This window comes from Lepidochelys kempii, chromosome 3 (assembly GCF_965140265.1).
Source record: "Lepidochelys kempii isolate rLepKem1 chromosome 3, rLepKem1.hap2, whole genome shotgun sequence".
NCBI classification, from domain to species: Eukaryota; Metazoa; Chordata; order Testudines; family Cheloniidae; genus Lepidochelys; species Lepidochelys kempii.
Window position 1 is genome coordinate 155,898,274 of NC_133258.1, and position 14,545 is coordinate 155,912,818.

Here is a 14,545-nt window from a genome sequence, read left to right on the forward strand (position 1 = left end):
GGAGGTGGAGTCCCCACACTGGCTGGGAAGTTCTTCCTGCCAGCGTTTGTTGCATCTACACTGGGAGGCTATGCCAGCATAGCTGTTCCATCATAGACTCTGTCGTGTAGACTAAGGCCTGGTCTACGTGGAAAAAAAATTAGGTCATCTTAACTATGTTGCTCAGAGGTGTGAAAAATCCACACTCCTGAGTGGAGTAATTAAGATTCTTCCATCAGCCTACCTACTACCTCTTGGGCAGGTGGATTACCTGTGACAATTGAAGAACCCCTCCCATCAGCATAGGCAGTATCTACACTGAAGCACATATTGTTGTGTAGTAAATCATGCCAAAAAGATGCACAAGTGGTTTGAAAGAGAATTGCATGTGGCCCCTAACTTGGAGATTATGTATGGTTATGTCAATTCCACTTGTTTAATATATCATCTTGATGTTAGGCATAAATCCTCACAACTGTATTGGGACTTGCATGTGCATGAGGAAAGCTATACCTCAAATTATGCTATAAAGTAGTGCAAAGGGAGTACTGCTTTATATTATGACCTATTAGTGATAAAATAATTTATTGGAAGTTGTATGCATCAGAAACCTTGTAGCACAAATTTCTTGTAATGTCATAAATATTTTCAGTATGACACCTATTTACAAATATTTGAAATCCACTTGTATATACTTTTTATTTAATTGAGAAAATGTTTTAAACAAAATATTATGCTCTTAAACTTTAAAACTTGCATTGTGCCATCATAACCACTTACATTTATATAGTGCCTATTCTTCCAAAGCACTTTACAAGCTGAAAGTGACATGGACTTTGCTGACCACTGAATAGCAATCACCTCTGGTTTAAGAATGTTATAGCAACTTTGCATAACAACTTCAGACAGAAAGTGAAAAATACAATATCCTATTGAATTTGAGTGGAAATATAGGTTGGCAGAACTTGGTTACCAGAGTTAGAAATTGTTTAGACACAAAGACTAGTGTCACTGTTGTGAACAGTGAATTGAGGTCTTTAATACCACATCCGCAGCATAGTGTCCCCTAACTCTGTTCTGGGGCTTGGGTTTAATAAAGGGAAGAGTTTTATCATATGGGTAATGAACACCTCTTCCAGCAGCACCAAAGTGCTTCTTGAAAGTCCACCCCTTCAAGTAAGGCCCCTATTACAATACAAGATGGCTTTTCTTACGAAATTCCATATAGCTGGAGGCACAGTTTTTCTTCAGTAGTTGGGAAATAAAAGTTTAACCTCATGGATGCAAGCAAATGAAAAACATACAATGAAATGTTACTAAATATATATATATTGTTAAACTTACTCTAGGTTGGGCAATGCAAGTTGCTGCCTTTATTTTCATTCAGAGGAAATGGGAAGATGACAAGAACCACTTCGAAAATATGCTGGATTATTTCTGTGACATTCATGAGCCACTGCAACTCCTCATCTTTCCTGAAGGAACTGATCTCACAGGTAAATTAATTGTTGTCTCCTCTTGGATGTAATTAGGTAGAAATTTGTATGTATTAAGGAAATAGTTCCAAAATGTAAAAAAAAGTAGCAAGTGACTATGGATTCTCATGAACAGTAAATGTTAATAGATAATCTAGTATACTAGTGTGACGTGTTGGATCACAGAAACCCCTTGGGACTGCTACCTCATGTGCTGAGACTACCTCTAAGCCCGTTTTCCTTGGCAGCTCAGGACTTGAGTATGCTGCCTGGTTGTGCCAGACATGCTAGCCTGCTACAAACACAGATCCAGGTCTGAACCACATCCCCCAGAAGCTGCAGGCTTAACTGAAAACAGCTTAAGAAGTGCTCCTGTCTCCAACATCCAGATATCCAATTCCCAATGGGATCCAAACCCCAAATAAATCCGTTTTACTCTGTATAAAGCTTATACAGGGTTGTCACGGTTCCTCCCCTACTCTGAACTCTAGGGTACAGATGTGGGGACCTGCATGAAAAACCTCCTAAGCTTATCTTTACCAGCTTAGGTCAAAACTTCCCCAAGGTACAAAATATTACACCTTGGACTGGCCGCTACCACCACCAAACTAATACTGGTTACTGGGGAAGAGCTGTTTGGACGCGTCCTTCCCCCCAAAATACTTCCCAAAACCTTGCACCCCACTTCCTGGACAAGGTTTGGTAAAAAGCCTCACCAATTTGCCTAGGTGACTACAGACCCAGACCCTTGGATCTTAAGAATAATGAACAATCCTCCCAACACTTGCACCCCCCCTTTCCTGGGAAATGTTGGATAAAAAGCCTCACCAATTTGCATAGGTGACCACAGACCCAAACCCTTGGATCTGAGAACAATGAAAAAGCATTCAGTGTTTTACAAGAAGACTTTTAATAAAAAATAGAAGTAAATAGAAATAAAGAAATCCCCCCTGTAAAATCAGGATGGTAGATATCTTACAGGGTAATTAGATTCAAAAACATAGAGAACCCCTCTAGGCAAAACCTTAAGTTACAAAAAAGATACACAGACAGAAGTAGTTATTCTATTCAGCACAATTCTTTTCTCAGCCATTTAAAGAAATCATAATCTAACACATACCTAGCTAGATTACTTACTAAAAGTTCTAAGACTCCATTCCTGGTCTATCCCCGGCCAAGACGACTACAGACAGACACAGACCCTTTGTTTCTCTCCCTCCTCCCAGCTTTTGAAAGTATCTTGTCTCCTCATTGGTCATTTTGGTCAGGTGCCAGCGAGGTTACCTTTAGCTTCTTAACCCTTTACAGGTGAGAGGAGCTTTCCCCTGGCCAGGAGGGATTTCAAAGGGGTTTACCCTTCCCTTTATATTTATGACAGGTAAACTCATAAATTCTTCGCCCTCTATAACACTGATAGAGAGAGGCACAGCTGTTTGCTCCCCCAGGTATTAATGCTTGCTCTGGGTTAATTAATAAGTAAAAAGTGATTTTATTAAATATAAAAAGTAGGATTTTAAGTGGTTCCAAGTAATAACAGACAGAACGAAGTAAGTTACCAAGCAAAATAAAATAAAAACACCCAAGTCTAAGCCTAATACAATAGGAAACTAAATGCAGTAAATCTCACCCTCGGAGATGTTCCAATAAGCTTCTTTTACAGACTAGACTTCCTCCTAGTCTGGGTCCAGCAATCACTCACACCCCTGTAGTTACTGTCCTTTGTTCCAGTTTCTTTCAGGCATCTCTTTGGGGTGGAGAGGCTATCTTCTGAGCCAGCTGAAGACAAAATGGAGGGGTTTCCCAGGGCCTTATACAGTCTTTCTTTTGTAGGTGGAAATCCCTTGTGTTTTCCTGTGCAGAATCACAGCTACAAGACAGAGTTTTGGAGTCACATGGGCAAGTCACATGTCCATGCCTGACTCAGTTCTTTACGGCCAATGCCATTGTTTACATGTTAGTTTGAACGTTCCCAGGAAAGCTCAGATGTGGATTGGCGTCTTTCAAGGTCCATTGTTAGCTAAGTACACCCAATTACTTGAATAACCCCTTCACACTATGTTGACCAAATCTGCCTTATGTGCTTCCTACAGCAAACACTTTAAATACAAGCATAGAGCCAATGCTCATAACTTTAGATATAAAAATGATACATGTAGACAAATAGGACGAATACATTTAGTAGAACATAACCTTTCCAAAGATATGTTACATGGCATATCTAGCATAAAACATATTCCAGTTATGTCATATTTGCACTCATAAGCACCAGTATGTTTCAAATTGGTACTATATATGACTTCACTCGGGGTTTAACCAGTATTTTCTACTTCAGATGAGTTTTTGGTAAACTTCTGTTAAAACTTTCAGTTCCATTTGGATGTATGATGCTTTGAATAGGATAGGTAGTTTTTTAAAGTCTGACAAGATTGTGCAACCAAGGGTAAGTCTTTTGGCCTATCTGTTCTTGAGTTTTCTCCACTGGTGGGGGTAATAATGCTTACCTCCTTTTCTAAAATGCTTTCAGACCTATGGAGAAAAAGTGCTAGATAAGTGCTTATTACATTACTTTTCTCTGCTTGGTGTTACAGGGAAAAACTGCCTCAGAATATTGGATATAGTTGTTCTTAGAGTTATACAAAAATTGTATAGCTATCTTTTTTTTGTAAAAGGCAAACTTTTTAAAAGCATTTCTCTAAATCAAGTGTTAACACATCTACTCCACTGAACTAATTTATATTGAATTAGAAGTTAGTATTTGTTGAACTGACTATATAGTATATAGTATTTGTTATTTGTTCAGTAAAAATAACCACCTTTTAAATATAACTAGTTTAGGAAGTCCTGTGGTAAGGTGCTAACCAATGTTGGATTGAAATGCTGATTATATTATAGCTCTTTTTATAAATTCTTTTTTTCCTAACACTTTCCCATTCTTTAGGTATGGCTTAGGCTGTGTCTACACTAGGGAGCTTACAGCGGTGCTGCTGTACCAATGCAGCTGGGCTGCTGTAAGCTCTATAGTGTAGACGCTCTATGCATAATCTACTCTAATCAACATAATTAATCCACTCCCAATGAGCAGCAGTAGTGCTATGTGGGCAGGAGTTCTCCTGCCCACATAGCACTGTACGCACTAACGCTTATGCTGGTGTAATTTATGTTGCTCAGGTGGTGGAATATTCATACCCCTGAGCAACATAAATTTTGCTGACATTAGTGATAATGTAGACATAACCGTAGTAGTTGCTTTTGGTAGCAGAGTCATGAGGATTTGACTAAACTGGTCTTTCACCAATGAGCATGTGATTTAAGAGCTTTGCTCTAGATTCTACTCCAGCCACATACTCTGATTGGATTTTATTTTGAAGCCAGGTCGGAAAATGTTTTGCTTGATTTATCAGTATCTAAAGTGTATTGCTAATTTTTCTCCCACTCCCCATATCCCCAGTGAGTTTATAGATGTTTCTGGCAGATGAGCATTTATGGTGCCCGAAGGTACCGTAATCAGATTTTAGGAGGTTATAGAAATTTTCTTAATCTGATCCATGCTCCCAAAGGATAATGAATTGACTGACTATACTTAGACAACTTCACCTGACATCCTCTTGTTTAAATTTAATAAATTTGCATGTAGAGCAAGGAAGGAAGATAGAAAAAATAAATGCATCCATTCATCAACACCTTGCTGTAATCCCTTTGATTTCAGTGAGTTAACTGCTTTCCAGTGAAGGCTTGCAGTCTGGCCCTGTGTGTTTAGTAGTGATAATTGTTTTTAAAATGGTTTAATGTTTATTCTACACATCTATAGTTTTCTGTGTGTGTCTTGTTTCTTATTGGCACCTGAATTACTAGTACCCTCAGTCTTCACACTTCGCTCCACCAATCAGAAAATCCCTATGCCAAAATTTTTCTAGAACAATCTTACTTCTCTGTCCGAACTGAGCATGTCTACACAAGAAGTTATATAGGTGTAATTACAATGCTATAGTCTGACCTCTATAAATATACTGATATAATCCCAGTGTGGGCACTCTTATTCTGGTGTAAGAATGGCTTTTTTCCAGTTTAGAGACCCAAATTAAACTGGAAGAGGCACTCTTATACCAGAATAAGAGCGTCTATATGGGCAGTTATACTGGGTTAGCTATAGCATTTCAAATCCACACCCAGCCTTATACTGATATAACTTCCCCATGTAGTTGTTCCAATCACAAGTTAGAAGCATTCCACAGAATCATGTCTCATTGTGTACAAAGCAGTCATTTTAAAAAGCTAAACCTGATGTCTTGCGTTCTAAACTACCAAAGTGATTGCTACCTTGTACAATATTAAAAAAAAACATTCTGGAGTTCTTGCTATTAAAGTAAATATCTCTCCCTGTCTACCAGTGATTGTCTTTTTATGTGAACCATTAAAGTACTCATTTTAAGATAGTATAGAAGACTTGGCAACACCCCTTTGCCAATTAATTCTGAGCAAGAAAAAAGGTATGCGAAAGTTATCAGTGATATTACATTTAAATGAAACGTTACGTAAAAGTATAGAAAAATCACTTTCAGGAAGTTGTTATACTATTAACATATCACCACTCATTTAAACCCCACGTTTAATTTTTTAGATGATATAAAACAGAGTTTCTGTACTCTTGTGGTCACTACAGATTCCATGGCACATTTTGCAAGAATAGAGGCATTGTCTTGGCTAAATTATGAGTTTGGTGGCTACTTCTGATACTGGGGATTATAGGTAGAGAAAACTGGATACAATAATCTTCATGTACTTCGCTGTATGATTGCTGTGCACTGTTAAATGGTTGCCATTTTCCATCCAAAGGTTATCTTCATGACAGTGGTAGCTGAAGTGACTTCACCTTACGTAAAAATTTTATAATGCTTTAAGATCTTTTGGGCAGGTATTACATAAATATAAGGCATGGCTGCGTTTTACTGTTGAAGTAATGATCCATGCATAAAGTTTGTAGGGCACTTTTAGAATGAAATATGCTATATAAAAATATGAATAATAGTAACTGTTTTCTTTTTCATAAACAATTTGCAAACTATATATATAAGGGCTGGGGAGAAAATTTTTTGTTTGGTCATCATTTCCACTTTGAAATACTTTGAGTTTGGGCAAAATGCATCAGATTATTTCCCCCTTCTCTTCTCTTCCCTCCCCCCCCCCCCCCCCGAAAATTCTGTTGCAAACACACTGCAAAAAAGAACCCCCTAACAAATAACAGAAGAACAAATAGTTACTCTTTCTGAAATCCAGAGCTCTACAAGAATTCAAAGGAATCTTATGTCCAGTGCTTCAGAAGCTTCAGCATAGCCCACCTTTTTACGTGTTCTCTTGCTTGAACTCTTTGCCCCCTGTCCCTCAGCCCCAAAGAATTTTTAATTACTCCTTTTTATAAAACGGTCTAGTGAGGCATGGTGTAGCCCAGATCTCTTCAGGAGTGTTATGATATGAAATACAGGCTATACTCTCTTAGGAGTAACTGCAGTGCCCCATTTGTTCCCTCTCTTTATGGTTTTCCATTGAGCACTGCGTGCCGTGGGACTACAGTGAATGTTCTTATGTGTTCAAGGGCGCTGGTAATACATGATCTGATGCGTAATAACTAGAAAATGGCATTAATGTCTTCAACAGTTCTCAGATAGTAAAAATAAGAATAATTGCACAACGTGTCCTTAAGTAGAATGTTAACCGTGCATAAATACGACTGTGATGGACACTGTGCAACCTCCCAAAATAGATGGATAAATGAAGCTCCTTAATTAAAAGGGAAACCTAACTGAGAGTGGTCAGTTATTCAGGTTTATTATGTGGGACCAATGATGGTTGGAGAGTATATGAAGTCTTGAGAGTAGTGGCATGGGTTTTCAGCCAAGGCCAGATAGGAGGAAAAAATGTGGTGCTCCTATACTTAATTCTACTGGCTGGTGATGCCAGAATGAAATGCCGCTCACAGTTAGTTGATCAGCTCTTCATGATATGGCTGTCCTCCTTCTTGATTGCTCTGATCAGGATCACAATAGCTGCATTTAAATGGTCATAATTGAACTTCAGCTTGAACACCTAATTCAGATGAATGGGGCAGTTCACAACTCTTATGTTCCACTTAAATAAAGCACATAAAAATGTGCATAATTTTAAGCATGTGAGTAGTTCTGTTGACTTGAATAGGGCTACTCAAGTGTTTAAGGTGAAGCCTGTGCTTAAGTGCATTGCTGGGTGGGGGTTGTGGAACTATTGTTTTAGGTAATCTGCAGATTATGCATACACAACCTCATGGGTTACACATGGTTCATGTTTTGAAGGCTTTTTCTGTGACCCTGAAATGTAGAGTGTTACATAAAAAAAGTAGATCGTGGATTACAAAATTAAGCTATCAGGGAAAAGTGTCAGCATGCTAAAATGCTCTGAGTTTGTACATTGTTCATTGTTTGGTTTTCAGTAGTAAAACCAGCTTAATGGCTCATAAAAGCCCATAGCTCCCAAAGTGAATTGAGCCCTGAGTGATTACTATGAATTTCTTCCTCTAGCCTCTTGAAAAGTTCATGAATTTCTTGTTGCACCCTATATAACACTATCCAGAGTAACACAACAAAATTCAGTGAAATATGTGGATTTCATTACGATAGTCTCAAACTTTGAGTGCAGGGCTTTACAAAATCCCACAATCACCTTTCGAGGTAATTATCCCGATCTTACAGATGATAAATTGAGGCACATAGTGAATAAACTACTTTCCAAAAGTGGCAGAACCAGGAATAGGACTCTGGTCAGAATACCCAGATCCTTATGCCGCTATTTATTATTTAACATTTATACTGTAGTAGCACCTAAAGGCCTCAACAAGTCTGGGTCCCATCTTGCTAGGCACTGTACAAACATAGAGAAACTGATAATTCCTACCCCTACGATTTTATAATCTAAAATACAAGATATAACAGCTGGATGAGACAAACAAAGGTATCAGAGTAAGGGCAGAGGGGATACTTTTTTTTTAGTCTAATAGGATGTGTGAAATTTGTAGAAAAAGTAATCTCAACTTACCCCCTGGTTATTTACTGTAAGCATTAGAGATGAGGCATTCAAACCATTAGAGACACCCCCTCCCTTTTATAGTTACCCATTTAGACAGCCTAGGTCAAATGTATTTCTGCCTATGTGAGTCACACTTTTAATACAATAAATATTTTAAAATATACACAGATAAAAATAACAGTGTACGCACTGAAAGACATCACAGAAGCAAACAGACTCTGACAGGAGACACCCGCAAGCCTCAAATAATGTCAGTGTATGTTTCTATCAGACAGTGAACGTACCCATGTACAATTTGAGTACACAAACTCAAATGCAATGTGCATCTTTGTTTTTAGGGCATGTTTCTTTAGGATTTACTTTATAGAGAAACTGAAACAATCCTAAAGGCTTGGTCTACAATACCAACTTATGTAGGTATAACTATGTGACTCAGGGGTGTGGAAAACACACCCCTTAGCAATGTAGTTATACCGACCTAAGCCCTGGTGTACACAGCGCTGTGTCGATGGGAGGGCTTCTCCTGGTGGGGCTTCTCCTTCTCGGGGAGATGGAGTATCTATGCCAGTGGCTCTCAACCTTTACAGACTACTGTACCCCTTTCAGGAGTCTGATTAGTCTTACATACACCCTAGTTACACCTCACTTAAAAAGTACTTGCTTACTTCAGACATAAATCAGACATAACAATACAAAAGTGTCACAGCACACTATTGCTGAAACATTGCTTACTTTCTGATTTTACCATATAATTATAAAATAAATCAATTTAAATATAAATATTATACTTATATTTCAGTGTATAGTATATTGAGCAGTATAAACAAGTCATTGTCTATCTGAAATGTCAGTTTGTACTGACTTTGCTAGTGCTTTTTATGTAGTCTGTTGTAAAGCTAGGCAAATATCTAAATGAGTTGATGTAACACCCTGGAAGACCTCTGTGTACCCCCAGGGGTACATGTACCCCGGGCTGAGAACCACTGATCTAACGCCAATAGGAGAAGCCCGCCCATCGCTGTAGGTAACGTTTTCACTAAGCACTACAGCAGGTCAGCTGCACCCGGGCTGCTGCAGTGCTGCAAGTGTAGACAAGCCCACAGTTAGCTTTTGAGTCAAACTGCTGCATACTGTATGTTTAATTATGTTGTCAAACATTTACTAACTTCAGTGACAGTTGTAGACAGGAGGCTCAGAAATACTCTGTTACTATGTGAACTTGAAAATTTTATAATTAATTCTTGTAATCTATTTTGGTATAGTTCATAGCTTCCAGAACAGAATTTTCACTTAGAAACCAATACTCCATGTACTTTTTCAATGCTCTGTCATCTGAAGTTCTTATGCCAACACTTCAGACTGCAGTTCATAATACCCATCAAATTGAGTCTTATGGATATCCCTGTTACATTTTAGCTTGGAAAAGACGTCATTAAAATTCCATGGAATGTTTAGTCTGTTTTACTTGTAAACGGTGAAAGGCTTAAAAGAATGGGAACCATTTTGGCTATCTGATAGGTGAAGGGTAGCAGACAACCTCAGTTACATTGTACATTTTAGTATTTGAAATGTTTACATACCAGACATTCATTAAGTTCCAGTTTTGCTTTACTTTTGAAACTGCAGCTCATTGATTTCCATAAAAATAGATCATTCTGCTTATTGCTTCTCTCCTTCTTCTTAAATATTTACTGTATAACTCGAGCTTCCTGTATTTAATTATCTAAACTATAATGCCTCGATAGAAAGGAAGTATCATTAATATGAACTACCAAGTTAATGTCACTTGCACTCCCTTCGTCTTGAGGGTTGCCTTGCATGTCACTCTGGCTGCAGCAATGCTTGGGGGATGCACCTTCTTGTTCATGACATTTTGACATTACTCTGAATGGAGGTAAGATTCCACACACTTTTTTCCTCCCTTATCTACCTCTAGGACAGTTTGTTGGAAATGAACCAAGCAGAAGTCTGAGTCATATTCTTTTGATAAAACAAGCTTTATTATTAATAGAGGGAAAATCAAATTAACACAGAGAACTTTGCATAACATACCTCATCTGAATTCTTTGCAAAGCTCAGTGCAGTACGTGCACCTGGCTTAGTTGCAGTGAAAAAAGAAAATGCCTTACATTTCTAGAGACTACTGTCCACTCTTTCCCCTTTCATCAGGCAGCCTGAGCCACTTGCTCTTTCTGTTTCTTAGGCCTTGTCTAAATGTGCAAATTGACAGATTTGGGTTAAACTAATGCAGTTTGCATGTGTAGACAAGGCCTTACGCCCCTCTACCAAGACCTATTTGTCAAATCCCTACTCAGTAGTTTTATTTGATCTTGGAGGTGTTCTTTCCTGACCCGTAGCCACCTTAATAAGGCAAGGTGATTGAATTTTGATTTGTGTGTCCATTTTTCTCAGCTTAGGTGTTAGGTCATGTTAACTCAGTCTATCTGTACACATTGAATGTTAGTCTCTCATCTAAATAGAATGTATTTGCCTCATACGTTTCTCTTACCAATGTTTCCACTTGCTATGAAATACAAATTGACAGGTATGAAATTCTGTGTCTGGTGTGATAGATATGGCAATTTCCTGCAATATCCTGAACAAATCTTGTTATAATAACTTTCATGTATCTTAAGAGTTTGTTATATTAAAAATGAAAATGTTCATGTATTATTGTGGGATTGTATGTTACATCTCTGGGGGAGACACGACTAATGTAAACCCTGAGAAGTATTATAAGCTTCAGGGACACTTTTATTCAGGGACACTTGTTTTTAATATGTTTTCTCTGTGCTTTCATCTGAGGAATAAATGTGCTTGCTTAGAAGGAGCTGTGCGGTAACTTAACTGTGGGCAATTATGCCGTTTATAGCTTCCGGAGAAAAGGCAAAGCAGGCCTGTTTATGCATCTGATTTGCTGGAGAACTCACAGTGTAGGCAGGGAACTTCTGCAACCTGGAAAATCAGGAGGGAGACACAGAGACAGAGAGTGACAGCTGAGGAGCCAGGAGTCTAGAATGGGTGCCCTTGCTAGACAATAGAGGGGAAATACCAGCTGCAGTTACCCTGAACTATGGTGGCAGTGTATTTGGCTCTGTAACAGTGTGAATTATATGCCAACAGCTGTGAAAGCAAATATCCTAGAAGGAAATAGCACAGAGAAAAGTCTTGATAGTCTTTTTGGGGAAGGAATAGCAGGAAAAGAGAGAGGGAAAATGAATTATGAACAGCTGAAGAAATATCGGCTGGTTGAGCTATGCAAAGAAAAGCAGCTCAAAACTGCGGAGCGGACAAAGACACAGCTAGTCGACTTGCTGTATCCTAACGACCAGAGGAGGAATTATGGTCCAAGTTCATGGGGAACATGAGCCCACTGGCAGAGGGTTCAGCAGGCAGGGAAGCTCTTGGAGCTAGAGCGACAATGTCAGCTCACGTGAGAAGAGGAGAGCAGGAGAGCCAGTGCCAGCACAAGGAGAGGGAGAAGAAGGATCATCAGCATCAGCTTGAGATGTAAAAACTGCACCAGCAGGACTATAGTCTGATAGATGAAGCCAGATACTAGGAGCCTTTCCCAATGGGTGGCATGGACTCCAAATTACTTCCCTGCTTTAGGAAGGGGGTTCACATGGATGTGTTTCTGAAGGTTTTTGAAATGCGGTGTAAATTGAATAAGATGGGGCAGAAGGAATGGTACAGTATCTAGCTCCACTACTGTTAGGGACAAAAAGCCTTGTCCATTTTCACACATACGGACAAAGAGGACTATAAAGATTATGAGCTCAAATTAGGAGTTAGATAGCGGTTTCAGTTCAAATTAGGGGTTAGGTAAGGAAATGGGGAACTGGTTGGGGGGGTGCAAACTCAATGAGGCCTACTCATTAACAGGCATTGAACGGTTCTATAAACTCTGCACCTCGCCGCTCCATTCTTCTCTCCCCGCTCCCTGAAATCATGATTAATAGACAAGAATACTAGAGAAGTGACCGAACCTGGGAAATGAGCTAACCAATATGCAGACGGTCTGAGAGGAAAATCAAGGGAGATGGGGACAAAGCTGACCCACCCAGAAGGAAGAGTCAAACTGGTTAAACCAGACCTGGGGAGGAGGCAAACCCTAACAGGCCCAAAAAAGGAACCTGGGGAGTTGATATATTTTTGTTGCCACAAGTCTGACTTGCTGGGTAACATACAGTGTAGGCAGGGAGTTGGGCAGCCTGGAAAAGATAGTCAGGAGGCAGAGAGACATGGGTCTCCATCCAAGAGTGGTGTTGGCTGAGGAGCCAGGAGCCTAGAGTGAGTGTCCTTGCTGGCCCATGGAAGGGGAATGCAGGTGATAGCAGGTACTACCATATGTTCTATCATTGTGCTGTCAGAGGTAACCTTTTTTCCCCCTCTTCAGTCTTTGACTTATAAATCAATTTGTGTGCGCTTTATTTAGTAATTTAAGGCACAGTTTGGCAGTCTGTTCTCCCTATTCAGCCCTCCAGAATATGCTAGGTGTCCTCTCAGTATGGATGGGACATGAGGCCTGCTCCAAGCTCACATCTTAATTACCAGGAGGGGTACCAAGATGTACAAAGGAGTAGGGGAGGTGGGATGACGGCAATATCAGTAACATGACCTATTTATTCAGTGATGACTGTTGCACGGATCCTGGGTGGGAGGGGGAAAATTAAATGTCACAACTTTAAAGTTAGTACCTACTTTTGATCATTCAACTAAAAATTAACTCCTAAAAGTAGCTTTGGGCTATTTTCTTTACTGTTTCATTTGAAATGGGTTCTTTGATTTTGTTGTTTTTATTATTATTATTATTATTTATTATTATTATTTTGTTATGTAATTCCACAATAGAAGATTGTAGTGGTGATGGGGAGTCCTGAGAGGTGGCATGGTGAAACTAATACCGAAGTAACTGCAGTCCTTTCAGATTAACTTATTACTAAAGTTCCCATTTGATATTAAACACATTTAAATAACATTAGTATAATTTCTAAAGTATACTCAGTCCTGATCAGTGCTTCTCTCCCAAAGACACATGAAAGAGAAATCCATATTGAAAGCCATGGAAAAAATTGAGGTCTGCTGCCTTTAAGCCCATTGGGTTCAGTTTTCAAAAGCATCTTAAGTGACTTAAATCATTTAAGGTATACTTGAAAACTATATCCATCACCAGTATGTGTCTGTACCTCCGTTGTTTTTTTTTAAATACATCAACAGGTATTCTAAACACACTAGTAGGTCTTGTCCCATAAATGTCAATATATAGAAATACTTTGCGAAAACTCTACTGGCCTATTTGATATTGCATGTGGGAAAGGTGGATCAGGTTGCCCAGCATTGCTATAATATGAAGCAGTAAGGTATCAAGTGTATATTTCTCCCTTTACATGTGCTATTATGAGTCAGTAAAAATCATTATCCAAAATTAAATGTTCACAGTTTACACTGTTAGTACTTAAAATTATTTTGAAGCCAAACTATGAAATGCTGAATGGCCACCAACAAAAAGATGGATTGCAAAGACTTTTGAATTTCTTTCCAGCAAAAATATGGCAAAGGCTAGGAAAGACTCTCATACAAATCTTACCATAATCTCATGAGCAATGCGAAATCCAAGTGTGAAGTATTTCCATGTGCTTCAGACTTGATGTTTGTTGTAGTTTCACGAGATTGATACTATCTTCTGCCAACTTTTTCCTTTCTTGACTCTTTACATCTTTCAGTATTCTTTTGGGTAAAATTCCTGTAGACCCTAGTTGGCTCCATAGATTCATAGATATTTAGGTCAGAAGGGACATTATGATCATCTAGTCTGACCTCCTGCACAACGCAGGCTCCAAAGTTTTCTGGAAAAAAAATAGTTCATTTTTTTAAATAGCTGAATGACATCTGACTCTCAATGAGCAACATTCATATTTTTGCCTCAGCAGTTTATCAGATCACTACATTTTTCTATCTTTCAATTCAGAATATTCAAATTAAAGGATGTCTGACAGTAAATCAGCTCCAGTTCCAACTTCTGTGGTGGTCTTAGC

The 14,545-nt window shown here is 38.8% G+C and overlaps 1 protein-coding gene across 10 annotated transcripts in view; it reads left to right on the top strand.

Annotated features, from left to right (window-relative positions):
• The window catches only part of LCLAT1 (lysocardiolipin acyltransferase 1), a 205,949-nt gene that overhangs the window by 107,782 nt on the left and 83,622 nt on the right, over nt 1-14,545 (top strand). For all 10 annotated transcript variants that reach the window (XM_073338649.1, XM_073338646.1, XM_073338651.1 and 7 more), the window contains one exon: nt 1,329-1,475. In XM_073338649.1, coding sequence (XP_073194750.1) covers nt 1,329-1,475 — 147 coding nt within the window. The remainder of the gene's footprint in view (nt 1-1,328; nt 1,476-14,545) is intronic.